We start from the raw sequence: 25,429 nt of genomic DNA, 5'->3' as shown, positions 1-25,429 counted from the left end.
ATTTGAGTTCTGAATAATTCTGGATTGAAATAAAGGTGGATAAACTTCACCTCTAATTTAGCATAGAACAATTTACTTATTTTATTTCTCTTTTCCTTCTTATGTTATTAGTCTCCTTTTTTCACCTCTTCTATCCCTCTTCCCCCTCCCCCACACAAAGTTTTTATGCAAATAAAACATGGTGTATTTATCTTTATGTCTTATTTAAATGTGGACAAATATTTGTAGATGTAAGTTAAAAGCCTGTAAAAATGTCCTAGACCTTTGTAACATAACTTTAATAATAAGAACACAGGCATAGAAAAAGTGTTTAACTAGGTATTTGAAGCTATTTTAAAAATAGAAATAAAAATGTATAGCTTCATGTGCTCTAAAAAAGAGTTGTCCTTTTAAGTCAGCTTGATTCCTTCCATCTTCCCATTCCCTCACCCCCCCCAGAAAATCACTGATCTGCTTTCTGTTGCCATTGAGTGTTTTGCATATTCGAGGATTTCCTATAAATCTTTTGCATTTATTTAGTCTTTTGCATCTAATTTCTTCTGTTCAACATGTTTTTGAGATTATTCATATTATGTATTTCTTATATTAATGAGTAGTATTCTAATGTATGAATACTTTTATGAAGAAAGTTATTAAATTCTTTTACATATAGGTATTTTTAGACAAGTGTTTTCAATTACTTCAGGTAAATACCTAGTAAAGAAATTGCTGGGCCATATGGTAAGTGTGTATTTGACTTTTTAAGAAGTTGCTAAAGAGTTTTCCAAAGTGTTTGCCCATTTAAATTCTCCTTGGCAGTAAAAGACCTTTCCAGTTGTTCCATGTCCTATTCCACATATGGTTTTGTCAACCTTTTAAACTTAGCTATCTTAGTGGGTGAGGAGTGGTATCTCATTGTGATTTTATTTTCCTTTCCTGAAGATTAATGATGGTGAGTATCTCTTCATGTCCTTACTGACCATTTGAATATCTTTTTGGTGAAGTGTCCAATTTTTTTGTCCATTTTTAAAATTGGATTTTTGTCCTAAGAGACTTTTATATTCTAGTTAAAAGACTTCTGTCACATATACTTAAAGCGAATCATTTTTCACAATTTGTGGCTTGCCTTTTCATTTTCTTAGCAGTGTCTCTAAAAGAACATAATTTTTTATTTATGAAATCTCATTTGTTAGTTATCTATTGTTATATAACAGACTTCTCCTGATTTAGCAGCTTAAATCAACCACACTTAACCATCTTACATAGTTGCAAGGATCAGTAATCTAAGAGTGGATAGACAGATGGTTCTGGCTCAGGATCTCTCATGAGATTACAGTAAAGCTGTTGGGTTTGACTGCATCTGGAGAATGTATTCTCAACCTAACTCTCATGGTTACTGTCTCCAATTCCTCCTACATGGGTTCTTCCACAGGGCTGCTTATGGCAAGGCAGCTCCATTTCCTGAAGGGAGGGAGCAGGACAGAGAGAGAACAAGAGCAGGAAATGAAAAGAGCGAGAAACTATGAGATGGAGATGGAAACTATAATATCTGATATAACTTAATTCCAGAAAATGGCACTTGATCACCTCTCTCTATTGGTCCAATATACCAACCCGAGTACAATGTGAAAGGTATTACATAAGGGTGTGACTACCAGGAAGTACCAGAGATGACCAGAACCCTCTTGGAGACTGGCTAGCACATATCTATTAATATTATTATATTTTCTTTAATGGTATTGCTTCTTAGTAGTGAATGTTATCTAATTTAACATCATATGAATTATCTGCTTTGTTTCTGTACATAAATTTTAGGTTTTTAGCATTTCTCTTCAGGACGAATACTCATTTTGAGCTAAGTGTTCTGTATGGTGTGATACAAGGGTTTATTCCTTAGGGATTTTTAATGATTCTAGCAAAATATAATTTCCCCATATTGTACCAGGATTCTCGCATAGAGAGTCGTGACACAGAGGCTTTTCTTTCCAGGAAGCAACTTTATTTGTGCTGACACTGCTCAGCTGGGTTTGTACCAAAGAACTGAGCCCTGAATGCCACCTGGAATATATTTTCTACTTCTTTGTCTCCCATATATGGTAACACACAAACATGTAGTCTAAGTGGTCTCATGTTACAAGGTCATGAGAGATGCTGTCACATATGTGTATAGCCAGGTTGTCTTGATTTTTTTTTTTCCTTTCCGTACGGAGGGGACCCTACCACAATGTTAATTACACTAGCACAAGTTTGAAAAATTATTTGACAAGATTTCTATTTTCAGTAAAACTAAATAAGCACCCACTATTTCATGTCTTCCCACAGATAACTACAGTCTTTGGAGAAAATGAAAATGACCTGTAGGCACTGGTGCATACATCAGAACAGAAAGATTCTGAAAGGAGAGTCAAAACATGGAAGGTATCAGATGAATTTCCTTTTTAACAGCTTTTAGCAGGAAGGTAGATTGAACTCACTTCCAAGCTGTGTGGTTGAAACCTAAAGAATTTAAGGGAATATAAGACAATGTATAACCTATGTTTAAGAGGAGTAGTGGAAGGTAGAAAGAGAAAATGAGTAGAAAATATATTTCAGTATATGAAAATATAAAAGCCAAAAGTTTTTCCAAAAATACAGATATAAATGTATTGGTTCAAGAAGCTCAGTGAACTATGAACAAGATGCATTGAAGAAAATCACATTATGCACAAAATAATCAATATAAGGAAACGATCTTAAAAGCAGCCAGACAAAAATGACAGATTGCATACAGAGGAACAATCACTTGAATGACTGCTGACCTCTCATCAGAAAATATGGAGGCCAAGAACATTTGAAAATACTGAGAGAAAAATAACCAACTACTTTATATTTTGTGAAAACACTCTTTAAGAATAAAAGCAAAATAAAGACATTTTCAGACAAAATAAAGATAACAGAAGTGGTCATTAGCACACTTGCACCACAAGAGATATTGAAGGAGGTTCTCAAGACTGAAGAGAGATGTAACAGAAGTGACCTGACCCACCAGAAAAGAAAAAACAAAACAAAACAAAACAAAACAAAAACAAAAAAATCCATCAAAAATGGTAATGCTAGGGGCGCCTGGGTGGCTCAGTTGGTTAAGCATCCGACTTCAGCTCAGGTCATGATGTCACGGTTCGTAAGTTCGGGCCCCGCGTTGGGCTCTGTGCTGACAGCTCAGAGTCTGGAGCCTGCTTCAGTTTCTGTGTCTTCCTCTCTCTCTGCCCCTTCCCTGCTTGTCCTCTGTCTCTCTCTCTCTCTGTCTGTCTCTCTTTCTCTCAAAAATAAATAAACATAAAAAAAATTAAAAAAAAATGGTAATGCTCATTAAACAGTCAACTCACCAGGAAGACACAGTAACTGTAAATGAATGTGTAAGTATGTACTTGAAGCTGAATTTGAGAGAACTAAAGGGAAAATAAACAATTTTACAATCATAGTTATAGGCATTTAAACCCATCTTTCAGGATTTAATAGAACAAGTAGATTTTAAAAGTTGGTAACAACATAAATTATCCAGAAAATACTATCAACATATTGACTTAATTGATATTTATACAACACTAGGTACTACAATTGCAGCATGAAAATCGTCAAATCCACACAGTGTGTTAACCAAGACAGACCATATGCCAACCCATAAAATGAATCTCAACACATTTCAAAGGACGGAAATAACTTCTAAGTAATACATAAGTGGAAAAGAAAATCCTTAGGGAATCACAGAAAATATTTCAAACTTCATAAAAATAAAAGCAACATATCCAAATACACAGGTGTTTGGAAATTCCTCAGGCATTTAAAGCCTAAGTAGGTCAATTTTAAATAATCCACAGGTCAAAGAAGAAATCAGAAGTGACCTTAGAAAATATTCTGAACTGAAGTTAAAACAAAAAGACTTACCAAAAACTGTGGTAGCTAACGCGTTAAAGTAATTATGTAAATAGACTGAGGTGGCTTTAAAGTCTTAGTAGCCTTGGTAAGCAAACAGAAGTAAGCCAGAGTAAAGTGCTTTAAACACACTCCTATCCCAAAACACAAAACTTTAAGAACAAATCACAAATGGCCAACTATTCTTTCCTAAACAAGCCAACCACTGAAGCTATAGCCCACCAAATAACTTCCTTGCTTTAATTCTGCATCTGCTCTATAAAAGCAGGGGCGCCTGGGTGGCTCAGTCTGTTGGGTGGCCGACTTGGGCTCAGTTCAAGATCTCAAGGGCTGTGAACCTGTGAGTTTGAGCCCCGTGTGGGGCTCTGTGCTGACAGGTCAGAGCCTGGAGCCTGCTTGAGTTCTGTGTCTCCCTCTCTCTCTGCACCTCCCCACTCTCTCTCTCTCTTAAAAATAATTAACATTAAAAAAAATTAAAAAATAAAATAAAAAAAAGCGTTTCCCCAGCTCCTGCCCAAGGAGTGTCTAACCACTTTTGGTTTGGTGCAGCCTCAATGGAATAGACATTCCATCAAATGAACTCTTGAAAATTTTAATGTGCCTCAGTTTATCTTTTAACATAGCTAAAGCAGTACTTGTTTTTTTTTTTTTATAGCACTAAATGTGTATATAAGAAATGAAGAAAGGTCTCAAATGACTTTAGCTGCCACCTTAAGAAATAAGCCAAAGATCAAATTAAAGCCAAAGGAATTAGAATAAGTTAAATAATAAAGACTAAAGTGAAAATCAATGAAACAGGAAACAAAAACAATAGAAAAAATGAAATCAAATGGTGGATCTTAGAATCATCAATACAATTGATAAAATCCAGCCAGAATGATCAAGAAAGAAAGAAAGAAAAAAAAAAAAGACACAAATTAGCACCTGGAATGAGAGGGGTTACACTGCTCTAAATTCTACAGATATTAAAAGGATGATAAAGGGGATATTAGTGTTTTCAGCCAATACATTCAACAATTTAGATTAAATAAATTTCTTTAAAGACACAACTACCACAGCTCACTGTAGAAGTTACAGAAAATGTGAATGGCCCTATGTCTTTTAAAGAAATTGAATTTGTAGTGAACATATTAGCCCTCAAAGAAAACTCCCTGACTAGTTTGCTAAGTATCAAATTCTATCAAATATTTGCAGAAGAATTAATGGCAATTCTACACAAACTCTTATAGATAATTTAGGAGGAGAGAATACCTCCCAATTTATATAATGGGGCCAGAATTATCTTGACATCAAAATCAGTCAAATGCATTTCAATCAAATTCCAGAAACATATCCTTCATGAACATAGATGCAAAACTACATACAAACTTTTAGCAAATTAATTCCAACAATATAAATAATAAATTATTATCAAATTGGTTTTACCCCAGAAATACAAGGTTTATTTAACATTCATAAGTCAATTGATATAATTCACCATATAACAAAGTAAAAATGAAACAAAAAAATTAGTTTAATAAACAGAAAAACTTTTGACAATATCTAAGAAACATTCCTGATAAAAACTTTCAAACTAGGAATAGAAGAATACTTAACCTGATAAAGAGCATTCAGTCTTAGTTTTTCTCATTCGTCTTTTGTTATTTTCTATGTATAGGTATTTTACATGTATATTTAATCATTCATATTTCCTATTTTGATGCGTTAACAATCTTGGAAACTTACGAGACCCAGAACCTTTCTAAGAATTTCAATAAACCCCAGGAACCTTTCCAGGGCTCCAGAACCTTTCTGGGAGCAAGATGTACGTGCAGTTTTAAATAAAGTTTGTTTCGATCTGAGCGCCGCAGGCACGCGAGCCCTCAGTGCTCAGTGACTTACCCGGAGCCCTCGGTAAGTGCTAGAACCAGGAACTCAAAAGGGTTCAGCTGCGGGTGTTTCTCCTGTAAGCTCCTCCGCCAGTTAGCAGGAAGCCTTGGATCCCACTCCTCGTGGTCAAAAACTTAAAAAAAAAAAAAAAAAAAAAAAAAAAAAAAAGAAAGAAAGAAAGAAAGAAAGGAAGGAAGGAAGGAAGGAAGATTAAAGAAGACAATTTCGGCGATAAAAGCCAAACAAATCTTATCTAACACTTCACTAAGCAGATAGTCTTCTTTCAGAGACCCGCAATATGGGGCGGAAGGCAAGAAGCTTTCTGTCACAAAGAATAAGGAACAAGGAAGGAAAAAAAAAATACCTGAGGGATTGGGGCTCCACCGTCTCTTGTTTGGGGTGAGAGGGACCCGAGTTGGCTTGGCGTGGGGCGTCTGCGGATTGGCTGACTGCATATCCTGCCTTTGGGGTCAAGTGGGGGCATTTGCATCACTGAGTTCCAGTTTGTTGAGGTCGAACGCGGGACAAGAATGGCTCTACCTTGGGCGAAGAAATTTATTTCAGTATATCCGAGGATAAGGTGTGCCTGCAGCCCTGGAGGTGAGAAAGAAATCTGCTGGCTTTCCTGGACCACAGGTGCTGCCGCATCACCAGGTAAGGAGAAAGCAAGGGCGCGATGCAGGGGCAGGAGTGTGGGTGTGCTGAGAAAGGGGGGCACCTGTGCGGAGGTCTAGGTCAGGTGACAACACAGTGTCTGCGGGGCCTGACACTCCAAAATTAGCTGCCAAATGAATAGTTTGTAATAATAAATGTACAGTACTTGATTTATTCCATAAATGTTTATGGAGAGTATATTTTCCCCTCTGTCTAGACACTAGAACGCGATCTGGGAAAATACCAGCTTTCTATCGAATTTAGATTCTTGTAAGGAAACAGGTCAAAGCCACATAAATTTTAATTAAAATAAGCACATTAGATGTTGGTAATGCTAGGAGAGAAAGAGGGTCAAGAGAAGCGGCGTTGCTGTTTCATATAGGTTGATTTAGGAGGCATAACTAAAAAGTAGACATTTTAATAAAAATCTGAGCCTGAGTGGCTCAGTCCCTTAAGCATCAGACCCTAGATTTCAGCCCAGGTCTGGATCTCACCTCAGGTCTCGATCTCACGTTTGTGGGATCCAGTCCAGAGCGGGTCTCTGAGCTGACAGTGCTGAGCCTGCTTGGGGTTCTTGCCCTCTCTCCGTTTATCTCTTTGCCCCTCCCCCACTTGTGCTCTATGTCTCAAAAGAAAGAAATAAACTTAAAAATATGTATTAAAAAGTCCCCGAAAACAGGGAGAATGCAAAGCCATTCATGTGTCTGAGGAAAGATATCTCCAGGCTGAATAAACTTTTGTTCATATTTGGACGTCTAGCCAAGCGTGTTCAAGGATTAGGAGTGACGCTAGTGTTTCTAGAGCAGTCAGCAAGGTGGTGAATGAGATGGTCAGAGACGTTGGGAGAGGGCTGTATATAGCATTATGGACCATATGTAAATAACTTGGACTTTACTCTGAATGGAGTAGAAAACCACTGGAAAGTTTTAGGCAGATAAGTGACAAGATGTGATTTTTGTTCTAGAAGGATAGCTCTAACTGCTATGTTAGCATTGGACCTATGTGGTATGGAAGTAAGAACGAGGTCAGGGAATCAAAGGATGGCTTGATAGATGCAATGAACACAAATGAAAACAGTTGTTGGGACAAAGGAGCTAACAACAGAAATGGTGAAACATGGCCAGATTCTGGGTACATTTTTAATGTAAAAACAATTAGGCTTACTATTATATTGGATGTGGGGCATGAGGAATTAAAAATAACTTCAAAGTTTTTGGTCTGAGCAACCAAAGACTTTTGGTCTGAGCAACCAAAGAATGATGATGTAATTTATTGAGATTGAAAAGATTAGGTGAGGCAAATTAAGGTAGAAAGGACGCATGTGTTTTATTTTTCTCCTCAAGTGCAGTTTAATAATTCGTAGATAATTATATAGTGTTCAAAGACATCTTTTAATTTTTAATATATTAAAATTAATATGCCATCACACTTGAAGTAGAATTTTTATCTCTGAATCTTCCCCTTTATATGTTTGATGTTTTAGAGTTCATATATTGATACATCCTATATTGTCACTCCTATGCCATGTTTTGTGTGCAAGTTTGCACTTTTGTACCTTGGTTATGCTGTCAGCTAAGATTTCCACTGCCGCAGTGTCATCATTTTTCTCTATATAACAGTGTTTGTGATTTGTGCAATTAGCTGGATATTTTATTGAATTTTCCCTTATTTTATATAAATTACTGGAAAATGGAAAAATAAAAGTGCTGATACCAGACATAAAAAAAGATGTGTCATAAAAATAATGCAATTGTGACAAAGATGGAATTCATTAAGGATGCTGAATGAAGCAACTCTAGTTTCAGCTCTATGATCCTTAGACTTAATCTGATTTTTTTCGTGTGAACCGTGAAGGGGAAAAGAACAAAATTAAAGAACATGTGTGAGGTGGCTAGAAAATGTTGTGGTACTTAAGACCTCCATAACAGAACACATGTGATGCAATGACAGTCTGTTGTTCAACTTTAAAAAGTAATATTTAGCTTTCATAGCTGTTTTTTATAAGCATTTGTTATATATAAGAGGAAACTATTTGTAATGATGTCCAATCCATATGTTACATGTTATGTATCACATTCTGTAGAATTTTGTTAATAACTGAACTGTGATTTTTATAATAAACAAACAGATCTCATGTGCTTGTTACCAGCATAGTCATAGATTTGTCTGTACCAAAAAAAAAAAAAAAAAAAAAAAAAGTTGTATCAGTTTAACCAGCTAGTCAAATAATAATCAATGGAAAATTTATTAGCCAAGTTATTGGGAGAATTGATAGAATTAATATGGTCAAGTTGTTTATACACATATTAAGGACATACTTGCAAAATTACAAAATTGTTCTATAATTAATGGAAAGGAAGTTACTCATATTACCATACCATCAATGAATTGACAGGAGACAAAGTTATTATTGTCATAGTGTAAAAACTGTATGTCCTCAAAAACTTCTTTGCTGAAATCTTGACTTACCAACAATTAGTATGTTTCTACCTATCATTTACTTCACTGTTAATGTCTAAATATTCCTATATCTACTCCAAGTTTATTTTGTAAATGATGTAAAATTTGGAAGAATTTTATTTTCACTTGGATGATTTTTTCTCATCTCACACCATACATAAAAATAAATTCACAAAGGCTTTAATCTTTGGATACAAAAATTAAAAAAAAATAATTTAATTCCCAGTAGTAAACATACGAGAAAAGCAGAATAATACAACAGCATAAGACTGGTTACATGGACATGGATCCTGAAATTATGGGGAAATTTTTTTTTAAGTTATAGGCCCATAATTTGGAAGTTCTACAAAGCAGTTAAAGGATACTAAATGTATAAGGGATTCTTGAAATCAATAAGATAAAGATGACATGCTTGTTGCGAAAATGGGCAAAATTTAAAAAACAAATTTAACAAAATAGAATATAGAAATCAGCCTTTAATGTGGACACAATCTCCACGACCACTGTCAGATAGAATAGATAAAGAACATATAGTATATACATACAATGGAAATATATTGGGTCTTCAAAAGGATGGAAATTCTGCACTATGTGACACATAGATGAACCTTGAGGCCATTGTGCTTAGTCAAATAAGCCAGTCACAGAAAGACAAATATTGCATGGTTCCACTTGTATGAAGTATCTAAATTAGTCAAATTTATAGAATCCAGGAGTGGAATAGTGTTTGCCAGTGGCTGGGGAAACAGGAAGTGGGGTTACTAATCAACCAGCATAGTGCTTCAGTCAAGCAAGGTGATTAAGCTTTAGGAAACTGTTTATTAACTGGTACCTATAGTCAACAGTAGTATTTAGTACCCTTAAAATTTTGTTAAGAAGATAGATCTCATGTTAAGTGTTCCTTTCACAATAAAATTTCTGAAAAAATCAAGTTTTACCCTAATAATCAAATAACAGGAACATTTCGTTTAGAACATCAGATAACCATAGATTGACATGAGTCATAATGTTCTGTGATGATGATAAGGGTTCAGAGAAGTGTCTCAGTAACCCATCCCAAATATCTGGTTTTAAAATTTAATTGAAAAATTTCCTTTGTTTTCAATTTTTTAACAATGAGGCTATATTAAGTGTGTAAACAGGAAGAGAATTATGAAATTTTTTTAAATTATGAAAAATTTAAACTTTTTAAGCAATTGGCAAATTGGAGAAAATAGGAGAGAACATAAAGTATAAATTGGCAAATTTCTGGAGGAACAATGTATTAATACGTACCAAGTCCTTTTTTCCCCACATCATTTAGCCCAAAAATCATAAAGAGAGAAAGAAAGAGAAAAGAAAAGAAAGAAAAGAAGAAAGAAAAGCAAATAGAAATTTTTTAGCTGTGGTCATTATAGCATAGTTTATAATATTTAAAAATAAATACTCTGTCTAAAAATAAATTTAATTACAGTAAAATAATTGTGTTATAACCATTTAATTTGTTGCTACATAACATTTAAAAATACCTTTTAGATACATATTTATTGATGTAAAAATCATTTGTTATAATGCATAAAATCATGGGACACAACTAAATATAAAAGGCCATTTTGTTTTACAAAATTATAGATATACAGATATTTTATATATACTACATATACTGTATGTTTTATAAATTATAGATATTCTGTAGATTGAAAGCCCTTCCCAAGTGCCAGATCTCAAACACAATCTTCAAAAAACAAACACAATCCTTCCTTTTTAGGATTATTTTTTCATTATCTAATTACGCATCTCTAGACAACATGGTTTAATACTACCCTATTTTCTAAAAATTTGGTGTGTCTCTTAAGCCTTTTAATTTACAGGTGCAAACTCTGTCTTCTTGTCCTTGCAACATATCAAGTTGAAAAACATAAGCCATTTAAATAGCAAATTTCCCATGTTTAGATTTGCTGATTATATGCTTATTTTGCAAGTCATACATCCCACTGCTCTCTGTATTTTTTGCGACTTGGAAGAAAGTAGAGTTAGGTTAGATTTTTTTGGCAAGATCACACATGATTTTGGTTATTTCTAATTTGTCTCTCTTTTTATGCTTAATGCCTACATCCATTAATTCATTGATAACTGAATCTTAACATTTCTTTTTTAGTTATTGCCAGGGGTACTTATATAAAATTTTATTTTTCCTCATCTGTTAAGAATTAATAGTGTTTTTATTTGTTGTATTAATAAAATATTAATATTCTCATTTTACTTATCAGTTAATAATAAAGTATTAATGAAATAGGCCTTTATGTGGAAAAAAACAAGACAAATGCTCAGTTTTTTATATTATATATTTTCAGATATTTAATTTGTTCTTCCTCATCCCCTGAAAGTATGTTATTATTAGATTGTTGTCAAAGTATCATTAGAAACTCATGTATAATCACATTTGATGGGTTTCAGTCTTTTAGTATAAATTCAGTCCATTTGAAACTCAAATTGCCCTGTCTAGTTATAGCCGTCTTCACATTGAATCGTATCTCATTCGAATGTGATCTTAGTGGTCTTTGCAGTGACAAGTTATTCCAGGTTCATTTTGTGCATTTCCAGCCTCAGACCTGGAATCAGTCATTTCTCCAAGAAGCTCTCATTGTCTTTAGTGGGAAAATATCTTTTCAGTTTACAATCTGAATTCTGGCAGTGTTCTTTTTACCTGATTTTTTTAATATAATTTTGTGGCTGCAACTTAGAAGAAAGCAAACACTGATAGAACAACTAATTGATCAATAGATGGATCAAATGCCTAATGAGTTCATTCTGATTTCCAGTTCAGCTTTAGGCCTGCAGAACTATTTAACCTCTTTTACTTTATGTGTATACTTCTTTTCTTTCACCTTCAGAATTCTGTATTCAGTTAGAAAGGCGGGTGATAAAATTACCTATTCATTTGACTTATCCCATGTCACACCCAGGTTAGTTTCCTTGTAACAATGCAAATACTCCCAAAATTGAAAGATTTGCAAGCACATTTTTATTTGTCCTCAGTTCTAACTTTACTATATCTACTTTGTCCAAGCATATAGCAAATGCATTCTTTTCAATTTTTTAATTTAAATTTTAGCTAGTTAACATATAATGCAATATTAGTTTCAGAAATGGAATTCAGTGATTCATCCTTTACATATAACACCCAGTACTCATCACAATTAGTGGCCTCTTTAATATCCATCACCCATCTAACCCATTTCCCACCTTCCTCCTTCCATAAGCCCTCAATTTGTTCTCTATGGTCAAGAGTCTCTTGTTGTTTGTTTCCCTCTCTCCTCTTCTCTCTGCCTGATATATTCATCTGTTTTGCTTCTTGAATTCCACATCCGAGTGAAATCATTTGGTGTTTGTATTTCTCTGATTGACTTATTTTGCTTAGTATAATACATTCTGGTTCTATCCACAACATTGCAAATGGCAAGATTTCATTCTTTTGGATGGCTGAGTAATATTCTATTGTGTTTATGTACACACACACACACATACACACATCTTCTTTATCCATTCATCAGTCGATGAACATTTGGGCTCTCTCCATAGTTTGTCTATTGTTGATAATGCTGCTATAAATATTGTGGTGCCTCTACCCCTTCAAATCTGTGTTTTTGCCTCTTTTGTGTAAATACCTAATAATGCAATTGCTGGATTGTAAGGTAGTTTCAGTTTTCATTTTTTGAGGAACCTCCATACTGTTCTCCAGAGTGGCTGCACCAGTTTGCATTCCCATCAGTAGTGTAAGAGGTTTCCCCTTTTTCCACATCCTCACCAACATCTTCTGTTGTTTCTTATGTTGTTGATTTTAGCCATTCTGACAGGTGTGAGGTGGTATCTCATCATGGTTTTGATTTGTATTCCCCTGATGATGAGTGATGTAGAGCATCTTTACATGTGTCTGTTAGCTATCTGGACATCTTCTTTGGAAAAAAATCTATTCATGTATTCTGCCCACTTCTTCACTGGGTTATTTGTTTTTGTTTTTGTTTTTGAGTATTGAGTTTGATAAGTTCTTTAAATTTTGGACATATCCTTTATCAGATATTTCATGTGCAAATATCTTCTCCCATTCTATAGGTTGTCTTTCAGTTTTGTTGATTGTTTCCTTTGCTTTGCAGAAGATTTTTATTTTGATGAAGTCCCAACAGTCCATTTTTGCTTTTGTTTCCCTTGTCTCTGATGAGGTGTGTAGTAAGAAGTTGCCACAGACAGGTCAAAGAGGCTGCTACATGTGTTCTCTTTTAGGATTTTGATGGTTTCCTGTCTCGCATTTAGGTCTTCCATCCATTGTGAATTTATCTGTGTGTATGGTGTAAGAAAGTGGTCCAGTTTCATTCTTCTGCAGGTTGCCATACAGTTTTCCCAACACCATTTATTGAAGAGACTGTCTTTTTTCCATTGGATATTCTTTTCTGCTTCGTGAAAGATTAATTGACCTTATAGTGGTGGGTTCATTTCTGGGTTCTCTGTTCTGTTCCATTGATCTATGTGTCTGCTCTTGTGCCAGTACTGTATGTTTTGATGACTGCAGCTTTATAATATAGCTTGAAGTCCGGAATCTTAATGCCTCCAGTTTTGTTTTTCTTTTTCAGAATTGCTTTGGCTATTCTGGGTCTTTTGTAGTTCCATACATATTTTTAGTATTGTTTATTCTAGTTCTGTGAAAAATGCTGGTGGTATTTTGATAGGGATTGCATTAAATGTGTAGATTGCTTTGGTAGTATAGACATTCTAACAATGTTTGTTCTTCCAATCCATGGGCATGGAATGCTTTTCCATTTCTTTGCGTCCTTTTAAATTCCTTTCATAAGTGTCCTATGATTTTCAGAGTACAGATCTTTTACTTCTGTAGTTACATTTATTCTTAGGTATCTTATTGTTTTGGGTGCAATTGCAAATGGGATCGATTCCTTGATTTCTTTTTCTTGTTCTTCATTATTGGTGTATAGAAATGCAACAGATACCTGCACATTGGTTTTATATCCTGCCACTTTGCTGAATTCATGTATTAGTTCTAGTTATGTTTCGGTGGAGTCTTTTGGGGTTTCTACATAGAGTATGATGTTATCTGTAAATAATGGAGGTTTGACTTCTTCCTTGCCTATTTGGATGCCTTTTATTTCTCTTTGTTGTCTGATTAACAATCATATTCTATATTTTCTCTTCATTTAATCTTAGTTCTATATAGATAGTTATATATCCAAGGCTGATTTTCATATGAAAATCTGAATTTTTACAAGTTTTCTGAATTTTTGGAAGTAAGGTTGTTTCAGAATAGGTTTTCTAACTTCACAGAGCTCTCACATCTGTGTTTTTTTCAATTAATATTTAAAACTATGAGATTCTTCTGATTCAGTTCTCCTCTCCCTCTTTTATCTAGATTTTTTCGTTTTTTTCATATATATTCCCATTGTCCTGATAAGTTTTAATTCAGTAATTCAAATCTTAGTAAGTTTTGTTTTGTTTTGTTTTTTTCCTCTCTTAGTGTGGAACTATAAGAGACAAATTCCAAGGAAGGGAACCATGCTTATTCAGTTTCAAGAATTAAGAGGGGCTGTACTCTATCTGTTTCAGACCTTCCTACAGACTTTTGCATGGACTACTTGTGGATTAGGCAAAACACCTCCTAGTTTTAGCTGTTTTCAAATTGGCCCCTGGTGAATAGCCTGTCCTCAAATCTTAAGACATCTGATTTGTCCTATGCTCCACTGGTACAAAGACAACACGGGGCTTATAGTTATCATGTTTTCTCCCCTCTCGATGTATTTTGGGTTTGCAGAAATATCTTGTAACATAATTTTGTCGTAAATGCAGTCCATCCATTTTGCTTTACTATTTAATTGTTCCATCTGCTTTTATAAGGATGTTTGAAGAGATTAAATATGATGCTACTGTCTCTTTTTCCCAGAATCCCCTGTTCTTGTATTGAAACCAATTTTGCATGATGGAGGAATATGTCCTTATATAAAAAATAACTTCCCTCTCCTTTCAATGTTCATATTTCATGGCATTAGAAGTCTAATAACTGCATTTTGTGTATAAAATAGAACAATTTTTGGCAGCACCTATGCCAACCAATTAAATTAAAGTAAACGCATAAACCAGAACTCAGTACACCAGAAATTGTGTTAACATCAGGCAAGTATCTTTGGGCTCTTTCCACAAAAATGTGCACTGTAGACAAATTGCAATAAACGGGACTGACAGTTATTCATTATTGGTCTGTTTAACTTCATTTGAAGGACCAAACCCTGTGATTTCTCTGCAGCAACAAAATTAGTTAAAATAGTCAAATCCTTTTTTGTTTAATGCAGTTTTGTATCAATTATCTTTTTAAAATTACTCAATGTTAGTTGAGAAATCAGTCTGCAATTATCCCTGCCATCCATCCCCTTTGGCTTCACTATTTCTATCAGAGAGCTTTGCCTTTGGCGATATAAACATATGGTGTATTTTGCAAAAATTTATTCCAGTGCTTATAAAGTCATAGTGTATTAGACTATGGTTACATTTATTTAGTACTGGAGTTATTGCATAAGAAGACCAAGCCATACATAACTTTGTATATGCTACAATTTTATGACAACAATTATTTGGGGGCAGATATGCTAGGAAAAGTCAGCTCATTTGTAAAATGGTGGGGAAAAGTGTTTTAATGCTCTACTTTGAAATTTTCAACTCTTAAACAGTTTAAAATTTTTCAGGAGTACAAAACTATTTCTGTGTGCATTTGATAAGCTTTCTAGGAAATCCTGATTAGAATAACAAAGAGTTTCTTCAGTTTTTACACATGCCTAAAAATGCATCATTGTCTTTTAGATTTGAGTATTTGAATACAATGCAGTTAAAGAGAATATACTGCTCAGATTAACACCTGGGTTTAGAGGACCACAGACCTAAGTCCTTAGGCCGCTTTGCTATATGCTGGATGCATGACTTTGAAGAATTACTTCTCTGTACCCTAGCTTCTTCCTCTAAAAATCGAGAACAATAATAATTCTAAATTTATGGGATTGTTATGAAAATTAAATGATATAATAAATACCAACCAACTTTTACTCCAGTATATAGTCATAAAAACTTCGAATATAAAAAGCATCACAAATTTTACATGTCCAAATCAGAACACTTTTTTCCCCCATCCAATAATCCTCCCACAATTTTTGACATGACTCACTCCCTTTCTTCCTTCAGTTCTTTGTTCAAAGATTATAATGAATAGTATATGGTAAGGATGTAGTTCATTTACTAATGGTGCCATGGCAGAAAAACTCATTCTTCAGTACTCTGTAGAAGTTTTAAACAACTTTATGTCTGAAAAGGTGGATGCTAATTATTAAATCTGATTTCTTTTTTTTTTTTTAAAGATTAGCAGTCTTAAAAACAAGTATCTTTGATTTAAGATTAGGGCCTTATTTTATTTATTTTATTTTATTTTATTTTATTTTATTTTATTTTCTTATTTTTTAATGTTTATTTATCTTGGAGAGAGAGAGCATACGTGTGCATGTGCACAAGTGAAGGAGGGGCAGAGAGTGAGGGAGACCAAATCTGAAGCAGGCTCCAGGCTCTGAGCTGTTAGCGCAGAGTCAGATGGGGGCTCAAACTCAGGAACTGTGAGATCATGACCTGAGCCGAATTTCTAGGCTTAACTATGTGAGCCACCCAGGCACCCCAGTTTATTTTATTTTTTTAAAGTTTATTTATTTTGAGAGAGAGAAAGAACATGTGTGCAAGTGGGGGAGGGGCAGAGAGAGAGGGAGAGAGAGAATCCCAAGCAGGCTCATTGTTGTCAGCATGGACAGGGCTGATCCCAGGAACTGAAATTGTAATGCCCCTGATATCAAATCCGAGAGACCACCAAGGAGCTGATACTGATGCAAACACACGAGGGTTTATTTGCAAGCTCGAGCTGGGGCCCAAGTATACCCGACACAGAGGAGCAGGGACTTGGACCCCTAGGGTAAAAGGCATAGCAGTTTTATAGGGGCCAGTGGCCAATGTGATTGTAACACACACAGAAAGTTGCATAGTCATGCCAGTCCACACGCAGGTGGCCAATTGAATTACAATTTACCCTATAGTAACTGTTTGAACTAGCCTATCACTTTGGTCAGAATTGGCACGCAAGTTTGGGGGGCAAAAGGCGGGGCTTACATTCTTTGGCGGTTAGGGCTTCTGCATTCCTATTTGAGCTGGTTTCCAGTAAGGGTGTGCTCAGCGGCTTGACTAGGGTGGGGGAGTGTCAATCAATAAGCAGGTCATGTGGGGGTTATACATGAGATGGTGGGTGTAGCACAAAATGGAGTTAGTCTTGCTCTGCTTGTCCAGGGATAGGGGATTTTTGTTAAATTCCTTGGGTCCCACATTCCCCCCTTTTCCAGAGGATCCTATGCAGGACCTAATCATGGGTTAGAGCTTGGGGTAATGATTTGCCAGGTTAGATTAAGTGGTTAGTGGGGGTTGGGGTTGGGTTTAGCCACGAGGGGATACAGCGCAAGTAATATTAGCGGGGTAAGTGGGAGCGATGCAGCCTTAGCTTTAAGGGATTGCCCTTGTCGGGCTGACTCTTCCATTCCGGAACAAAGTCCTTGAGGACGGCGTGTGGATCAGCTGGCAGGATGTGGGTGTAGTGGACCCAGGGAGTTATTCCATCGACCTTGAGAGCGGTGGGCATGGTCAGGATCACAATGTAGGGTCCTTTCCAGAGAGGTTAGAGTGTCTGCTGTTCGTGCCTCTGCACATACACCCAATCGCCTGGCCAATACCGATGGGGGTCAGGAGGCGGCCTGGTCTCTTAGAGGGCCTTCAGCTTAGGCCACACCTGCTCTTTGTAACATTTGGAGGGAGAAAAGAAGCTGTTGGTCATTGAACTCAGCAAGCACTTTGGGTTTCAAGGCAGGAACGGTAGGTGGGGGTATATCAAACATGATTTCGTAGGGAGTCAGTCCCATCTTACATGGTGAGTTTCTCACCCTATATAGGGCAAAGGGGAGGAGAGTGACCCAGTCCCCACCAGTATCCAAGGCTAATTTAATTAAGGTCTCTTTTAATGTCCTATTCATCCTCTCTACCTGACCTGAGTTCTGGGATCTGTAAGCACAATGTAATTTCCAATCTGCCCCCAGTATTTGTGCTACTCCCTGTGTTACCTTAGAAATCAACCCCAGTCCATTGTCAGATCCGATCCTGGCAGGAAATCCATACCTTGGCAGAATGTCCTCCAGCAGCTTTTTGATCACGATTTGCGCTGTTTCGTGCTTGGTGGGGAATGCCTCTGTCCACCCTGAAAAGGTATCTACGAAAACTAGCAGGTACTTGTACCCATACTTTCCAGGCCTTACCTCAGTGAAATCTACTTCCCAGTATGTTCCTGGGCGGTCTCCCCTGAGTCGGGTTCCGGGGTTAGACCCATGGGTGGTGGCGTTGGTTAGCTGGCATGCATGACAGCTTGCCACAATCTGCTCGATCTTTGCTCGAGAGTCCTTAATAATGATCTTAGCGTGTCATGTGAGGTTTTCCATCTTTCTTGTTCCCATATGAGTACTCCGATGCATTTTGGATAGGACTCGTCGTCCTGGTTCCTCTGGCAGGATGATGCTGGAGTCTGTGGCCCTCCACCGGCCACGCAAGCATTGGGTCATAGGCAAGCATTTAATCCATTGTAAGTCAGTGCCAGTATAGTTGCAGGTGTCCGGCAGGGTTGGTGCCCCCGGATCGGGTAGCGTGGTTGTTAAAACCTGGGTCACCGAAAGGGCCGCCTCCTTTGCTTTTGAGTCAGCTAGCCGGTTTCCCCTGGCTACTGGTGTGTCTGCTTTTTGGTGTCCTGGACAATGGATGATAGCTAGCACCTTGGGCAGCCAGAGAACCCTTAGGAGTTCAGGAATCTCTGTTTTGTTTTTAATAGTCTTTCCCTCTGCTGTCAGAAGCCCTCTCTCTCTGTAAAGGGCTCTGTGGATATCAGCGGTGGCAAAAGCGTACCTGCTGTCGGTGTAAATGTTTATTCGTTTATCTTCTCCCATGGTTAGTGCCTTGGCTGGGGAGATCAGTTCTGCCCATTGAGCCGATGTTCCGGCTGCCAATGGCTCTGCCCAGATGATCTCCGTCTCTGTGGTTAGGGCTGCCCCCACGTATCAGATTCCTTCTCGGACAAAACTGCTGCTGTCTGTATACCAGGTGGTGTCCGAGTTCAGCAGTGGCTGGTCCCAGAGATCAGCCCTGATTCCGTGCACCTGTGCCAAAATCTCTTGACAGGTATGCAGAGGGGGGTCACAGTCTGGGTTAGGGAGTAGTGTTGTTGGATTCAGGGTTGTAGGTGGCTTGAATAAAATTCTGGTGGGGTTTAGCAGTAGGCTCTGATAATGGGTCAGATGAGCATTGCTGATCCAGCGGTCTGGGGGCTGTTTGAGTACCCCTTCAATAGCATGTGGGGTGGTAACATATAGTTCTTGCCCCATGGCTAGCTTGTCTGCATCCTTGACCATAGTGGCTACCGCGGCAATAATTTTTAAGCATGGGGGCCATCCAGCGGCCACTGTGTCCAGTTTTTTAGGGAGATAAGCTATGGGTCTTTTCCAGGGACCTATGTACTGGACAAGGACCCCTTTTGCCACCCCGTCTTTCTCATCTACATACAGGTAGAAGGGCTTGGTTGGGTCAGGCAACCTGAGAGCTGAGGCAGACAGCAAGGCCTGTTTAAGGTCATTAAAGGCCTTGTTCATGGCCTCTGTCCATTCAAAATTTTGTTGGTGCCTGGTGGCCTCACAGAGGGGTCTGGCCATCTTGGCAAAACGCGGAATCCATAATCAGCAGAACCCTGCCAACCACAGGAATTCAAGTGCCTGACGATGGTTTGCGGCTGTGGGATCCTTAGGACGGTTTCCTTCAGCGCATCCGTCATCCATCTTTGTCCGTCCTTTAATTTGTACCCCAGGTAGCTCACCTCTGCTCTGAAGATTTGGGCCTTTTTGGCTGAGGCCTGGTATCCTAGAGCTGCTATAGTCTGGAGTAAGTCCTTGGTGCCTCGCAGGCAAGTGTCCTGGTCCTCCGCCACCAGCAGGATATCATCTACATATTGCAATAAGGTCAAATGAGGGTGCTCAGAACGGAACTCACCCAAGTCTTTGTGTAAGGCCTCATTGAAGATGGTTGGTGAGTTTTTGAATCCTTGTGGTAGTCGAGTCCAGGTGAGTTGGCCATTGATGCCTTTCTCAGGGTCCGTCCATTCAAAGGCAAAAAGGTCTTGGCTCTTGGGTGCTAAAGGCAGGCTGAAAAAGGCATCTTTTAAATCTAATACCGTATACCAATTTTTGTCTGGAGGCAAGGTGCAGAGGAGGGTGTATGGGTTTGGGAACGTGGGGTGCACATCCATTACTCGCCGGTTGACTTCCCTTAAATCCTGGACTGGCCTGTAATCGTTAAAGTGCGGTTTTCGCACTGGCAGCAAGGGAGTGTTCCATGCCGATTGGCAGAGCCTTAATATGCCTGAGTCTAATAGTCGCTGTATGTGGGGCGTGATTCCCGTTCACGCCGTGAGAGGCATGGGCTATTGGCGGACCCTGACAGGGTCTGTCCCTGGTTTTAGTTCTATGCATATAGCCGGTCGGTGTCGGACCAGCCCAATTCCCCCAGTTTCTGCCCATGCCTGAGGAAATTCCTGTAGCCAACGGTCAATGTCAGTCATTGGGGCTGGGGGTGTCTGGTAGAGACGACATTTGTCTTCCAACTTAGGACAAGCACCTGAATCGGTTGCCCTTCTTTGTCTAGGATTTTTGCCCCTCCGGAGTGGAAGCAAATTTGTGCCCCCATCTTGGTGAGCAAATCCCGACCTAACAACGGGTAGGGACATTCAGGGATGACCATGAAGGAGTGGGATACCCGGCCCATGCCGAGGTCCACAGTTCTTTGGGTAGTCCATGAGTACTGTTTGGTGCCCATGGCCCCTTGCACCCATGAGGTCTTGCTTGCCAATTTCCCCTGGGGTTGTAATAAGACCAAATATTGTGCCCCAGTGTCTACTAGAAATTCAACTCGTTGCCCCTCCACTCTGAGAGTTACCCTGGGCTCGGGGAGGGGTACCGAACCCTGACTCCCCTAGTCGTCCAGGTCCTCCATCTCCAATATCTTGGCAGGGGCCTTAGATATTTTGTTAGGGAAGTCTTTCACCCAGTGGCCCTCTTCCTTGCAATAAGCACATTGGTTTTTGTTTAGCTTAGGGCGCTCCCGTCGGGGAGCAGGGCCATCCTCCTTACCTGTCCCTGAAGTCAGCTTCTTGAAGTGCCTCCGTTTTTCCTGTCGGTCATCCATGGTTGTAGCCAGCAGGATATTATCCAGATTTAGGGTCTGCCGGTTGCTTAGTTTAGTCTGTTGCTCCTCTGGGCTTTCTCTATTATTGTAAACTATTTCTGATACTATTATTAAGTCCTGCAGGCTCTTCTCTCCTAGCCTCTCTCCACTCTTTGTAATTTCCTTTTGATGTCTGGAGTGGCCTGATTAACAAAAGCCATGATAATTGCAGCTTTTGTTTCTGGGGCTTCTGGGTTCATAGGGGTGTACTGCCTAAAAGCCTCTGTGATTCTCTAAGAAGGCTGCTGGACTCTCATCCTTACCTTGTCTTACATCATATACCTTGGCCAGATTAGTAGGCTTGCGCGCTGCAACCTTGAGACCTGCCATTAGAGTCTGGCGGTAGACCCGGAGTCTCTCCTTACCTTCAGCTGAGTTGTAGTCCCAGGTAGGGCAGGATAAGGGGAAGGCAGAGTTTATGAGGTCTGGGTTTTGAGTCAGCTGTCTCTCCTCTCCCAGGACAGACTTCCGAGTTTCCACCTGTATTCGTTCTCTCTCTTCGGTGGTGAAGAGAACCTGCAAGAGCTGCTGACAGTCATCCCAAGTAGGCTGGTGGGTAAAGAGAACAGTATCTAAAAGCCCAATTAAACCTCTAGGGTTATCGGAGAACTTTGCATTTTGAGTTCTCCAATTATATAAATCACTGGTGGAGAACAGCCAATATAACATTGGTTGTTCTCCAGACTCGTCGGGAGGCCCCATGGTGCGGAGGGGAAGGGCGGTGGAGTCAGCCGGCCCCATATTTGAGGGTGGGGCCACCCAGTGGGTCCATCCACGTGTCTCTGCTGCTGGCCCTGAGCACAGGAATTCCTTCGTCAGGGAGGGGTGGTGCTCCTCCTGCAGCCCCTGGTGCTTCCAATGGAGGGGTGGAAGGGGGAGGGGGAGCCTGGTAGGGCAGTGGATGAATCAGGTCCTCTGGAGAGGAATCCTGCAAGACCGGATAAAGGGGCATTTTGGCCTTTGTGTCAGTCTGCTTCTCGGCTTTCCACAGGGCTAGAATCTTGGTAGGTCCTGCTTTGGGGGGTAAGAATGGTTTTAGCCAAGAAGGCGGGTTTTCGATCATGTCCTGCCAGACCAGGATGTAGGGCACCTGGTCAGGGTGGCCGTCCGGTTTGTCCTTGAAGATTACGGCCTTGACCTGCAAAATAATAGGTTGGTGGAAAGTTCCTTCTCGGGACCATCCCACGTCAAAGGTTGGCCATTGTGACATGCAGTAAGTCTGAAATTTCCCTTTTCTTATGTCTGTGCTCAAATTATGAGCCCTTTCCTTAACGTCTGAGAAGTGGGAGAGCATAAGAGACAGGGGGGTGGTTTGGGTCTGCCCCATTTCAATCCACACCAAGACACAAACAGTTATGACGATTAACAAGGGCACAATAACACAGACAAACATTCCAGCGCGGCTGCGGAGACAAAACAGAAAGTAAAACGAAGAGCTGGCTGTCTGTAATGGCAGCTGGCCCTCCTCACAGATGAGGACTTCATCCTCCTGGTGGGGGGAAGGGACATCTCCCAAGACCCCTGGTCCACAGCTCGCCAGCTTGTCCGCTTAAGCCAATGCCGACCCAAAGACAGTTTGGAATTCCTACAGGTAGAGATATAGTATAGAGCTCTCAGAAAATATGCGCGTGAAAGGTAGAAGTTGAGTGCACTCACCAGATGTGGGACCCTCCGGGTGGGGTCCTGGGGGTCTCTCGAATCCCGGACGAGCCCCCAAGTGTAATGCCCCTGATTTCGAATCCGAGAGACCACCAAGGAGCCTATACTGATGCAAACACACGAGGGTTTATTTGCAAGCTCGAGCTGGGACCCATGTGTACCCGACACAGAGGAGCAGGGACTTGGACCCCTAGGTTAAAAGGCATAGCAGTTTTATAGGGGCCAGTGGCCAATGAGATTGTAACACACACAGAAAGTTACATAGTCATGCCAGTCCACACACAGGTGGCCAATTGAATTACAATTTACCCTATAGTAGCTGTTTGAACTAGCCTATCACTTTGGTCAGAATTGGCATGCAAGCTTGGGGGGCAAAAGGCAGGGCTTACATTCTTTGGCGGTTAGGGCTTCTGCATTCCTATTTGAGCTGGTTTCCAGTAAGGGTGTGCTCAGCGGCTTGACTAGGGTGGGGGAGTGTCAATCAATAAGCAGGTCATGTGGGGGTTATACATGAGATGGTGGGTGTAGCACAAAATGGAGTTAGTCTTGCTCTGCTTGTCCAGGGATAGGGGATTTTTGTTAAATTCCTTGGGTCCCACAAAATCATGACCTGAGCCAAAATCCAGAGTCTGATGCTTAACCAAGAGTCACCTGCATGCCCCGTAGGGTCTCAATTTATAATAACAACTGTATTATTTTCAAAATGTTCTTTTTTTTTAATGTAAGCATGCACAAGTATATAGATTAAAGTATTTAATCAACATTTGAAAATACCTCTTTTACAACATTTCCTATTTCTACTTATTCGGGTTTTCTAATGAATAAAGTGTGAATTTAGGGAACGATTTCTTTGTATTTGGTGCATTTCCTATATTTAATAAAAATAATTGTGGAGTACTTTATGCTTAAGTTAGTGGAATGAATCCAGTTATTTACTTTAATAAGGTTTGTCATTTATACATTTTTGAATATAAACTTGAAAACACTGGCTTTTGCTAAGATCACTTTCATTCATGGTGACAGATAAAAGAGCTTAAGTCCTATTTGTATTAAACACTTTGGTGTACTTTAAGAAATAAAAGAAGGTCAATGTGCTTGAAGCATAGAAAGTAAGAGGAGAATAATAGGTAATGAAAAGATGTTAGTACTCCATGAAAGATTTCATATACTACTTATATAAATATTTTTGAATATGTTAAAGTTTGTATGTGTGTATAAGTTTTAATGGCTATAATATAACAAGAAAGGATTAGGATTACTTTTAATATTAGCATTGCCCCACTTTTGCAATTTCCAAAAAAGATGTTTAGGCTTGTGATCTCCTTAGTTACACTTTTTTTTGTTCAAAGTTTCAATATTTAAATTTTAGCATACTGAGCATACTGAGAGAAGAGGAAAAAAGAGTGCTTTTAGTGTTGGTGTTAATAGTCACATTTATTTCCATTTTATTTTTATAAATAATGGGATATTTCTTAAACATTAAGGTAGTACAGTAATATTCATACCTTAAGGTAACTTAAAACATGACTTTAAAATACAATGAAAAGCTATTAAGAGTTTTATGCAGGTAAGTTACATCACCTAAAGCTGTTTCTAAAAGACTCTTCAAGAACATTTTAAATCTTTATAGGAAAAGAATTAAAGAGGCCGGTTAAAAGATTATTGCAGTAAAAACAACAAAGGATAAATGTATATATTTGTTATATTTAAAATATATTTTTGAACTACGATAGAGGAGAGGAATGTCCAAACTGGTTTCCATGTTTATATCTAGAGAGACTGTGTGGAGATGGTGCCACTACCCAGGACAGGAAGGTCATGAAAGAGTAGTGTTGGTGAAATGTCTTGTGACAGGTATTACACGGAAAGCTGTTAAATGGGCATTTGGACATATAAGTGAAGAGCTCAGAAATATATCCTAGATGGGAAATAATCATGCCATTCATCAATGGAATCATCATGTTTAAAAGTTGACTGTACAAAATAAAAGACACAGTTGCTGTATTGGTCACTATTTAGGATATAAGGATTAATTATGAATTTTCACTAAAATATGCTAAGAGATAGATATCATTAGCTTTTCTATGGCTCTCCTTTCATATGTGATGTCAACAAAAAGGATATTCTAGATATTCAAGGGCTTTGAAAAAATCACCTCATGACCCTTCACTGAAAATTTAATCAAGATGTAATTTAAGTGACCAGGAGATGGGTTGAAATAAATCCTGATTTGGAAACCATGGTGTAATGGAACGGACAGTGAAAACTGACACCAGTAAAACATGAAGTTAAGAGCAGCAAAGGCATGCACATAAATAACTAAAATAAAATGTAGAAAGTAGTATGTTCCCTGAGAGATGATGTACAAATAAAGTTCAATTTGGTATAGGAAATTGGAAAAATTTTTGAGAGCAAAATATCAGGGATATCTGAGGCAGGAGATGACTGTAGAATTGGGCCTTTCTGGTAATGAGGATTTGAACGAGGAGGCATAGGAGAGAAATGATTAAGTGCTTCAAAAACCAGCAAGAGCTGG

General features: G+C 38.6%; 1 protein-coding gene and 1 long non-coding RNA gene across 2 annotated transcripts; both read right to left on the bottom strand.

Moving 5' to 3' along the window:
* Positions 1-3,445: 3,445 nt before the first annotated feature.
* Positions 3,446-6,381, bottom strand: LOC123386650. The gene is made up of 2 exons (XR_006600871.1): positions 6,125-6,381; positions 3,446-5,893 (listed from the first exon to the last, which is right to left on the bottom strand). It is a non-coding gene; the product is annotated as an uncharacterized LOC123386650 (long non-coding RNA).
* A 13,159-nt stretch (positions 6,382-19,540) lies between these two features.
* On the bottom strand, positions 19,541-21,936 carry LOC123386868. Its single transcript, XM_045062675.1, is given in 4 exon segments — positions 19,541-20,616; positions 20,619-20,952; positions 21,055-21,377; positions 21,498-21,936. Coding segments are annotated over 4 exon segments (2,106 nt in total). The 3' UTR covers positions 19,541-19,606.
* Positions 21,937-25,429: the final 3,493 nt, after the last annotated feature.

Source organism: Felis catus, chromosome B4, assembly GCF_018350175.1.
Source record: "Felis catus isolate Fca126 chromosome B4, F.catus_Fca126_mat1.0, whole genome shotgun sequence".
Lineage (NCBI taxonomy): Eukaryota > Metazoa > Chordata > Mammalia > Carnivora > Felidae > Felis > Felis catus.
Note: the sequence above shows the minus strand (reverse complement) of the source record. Positions and strands in the feature narration are given on the sequence as shown.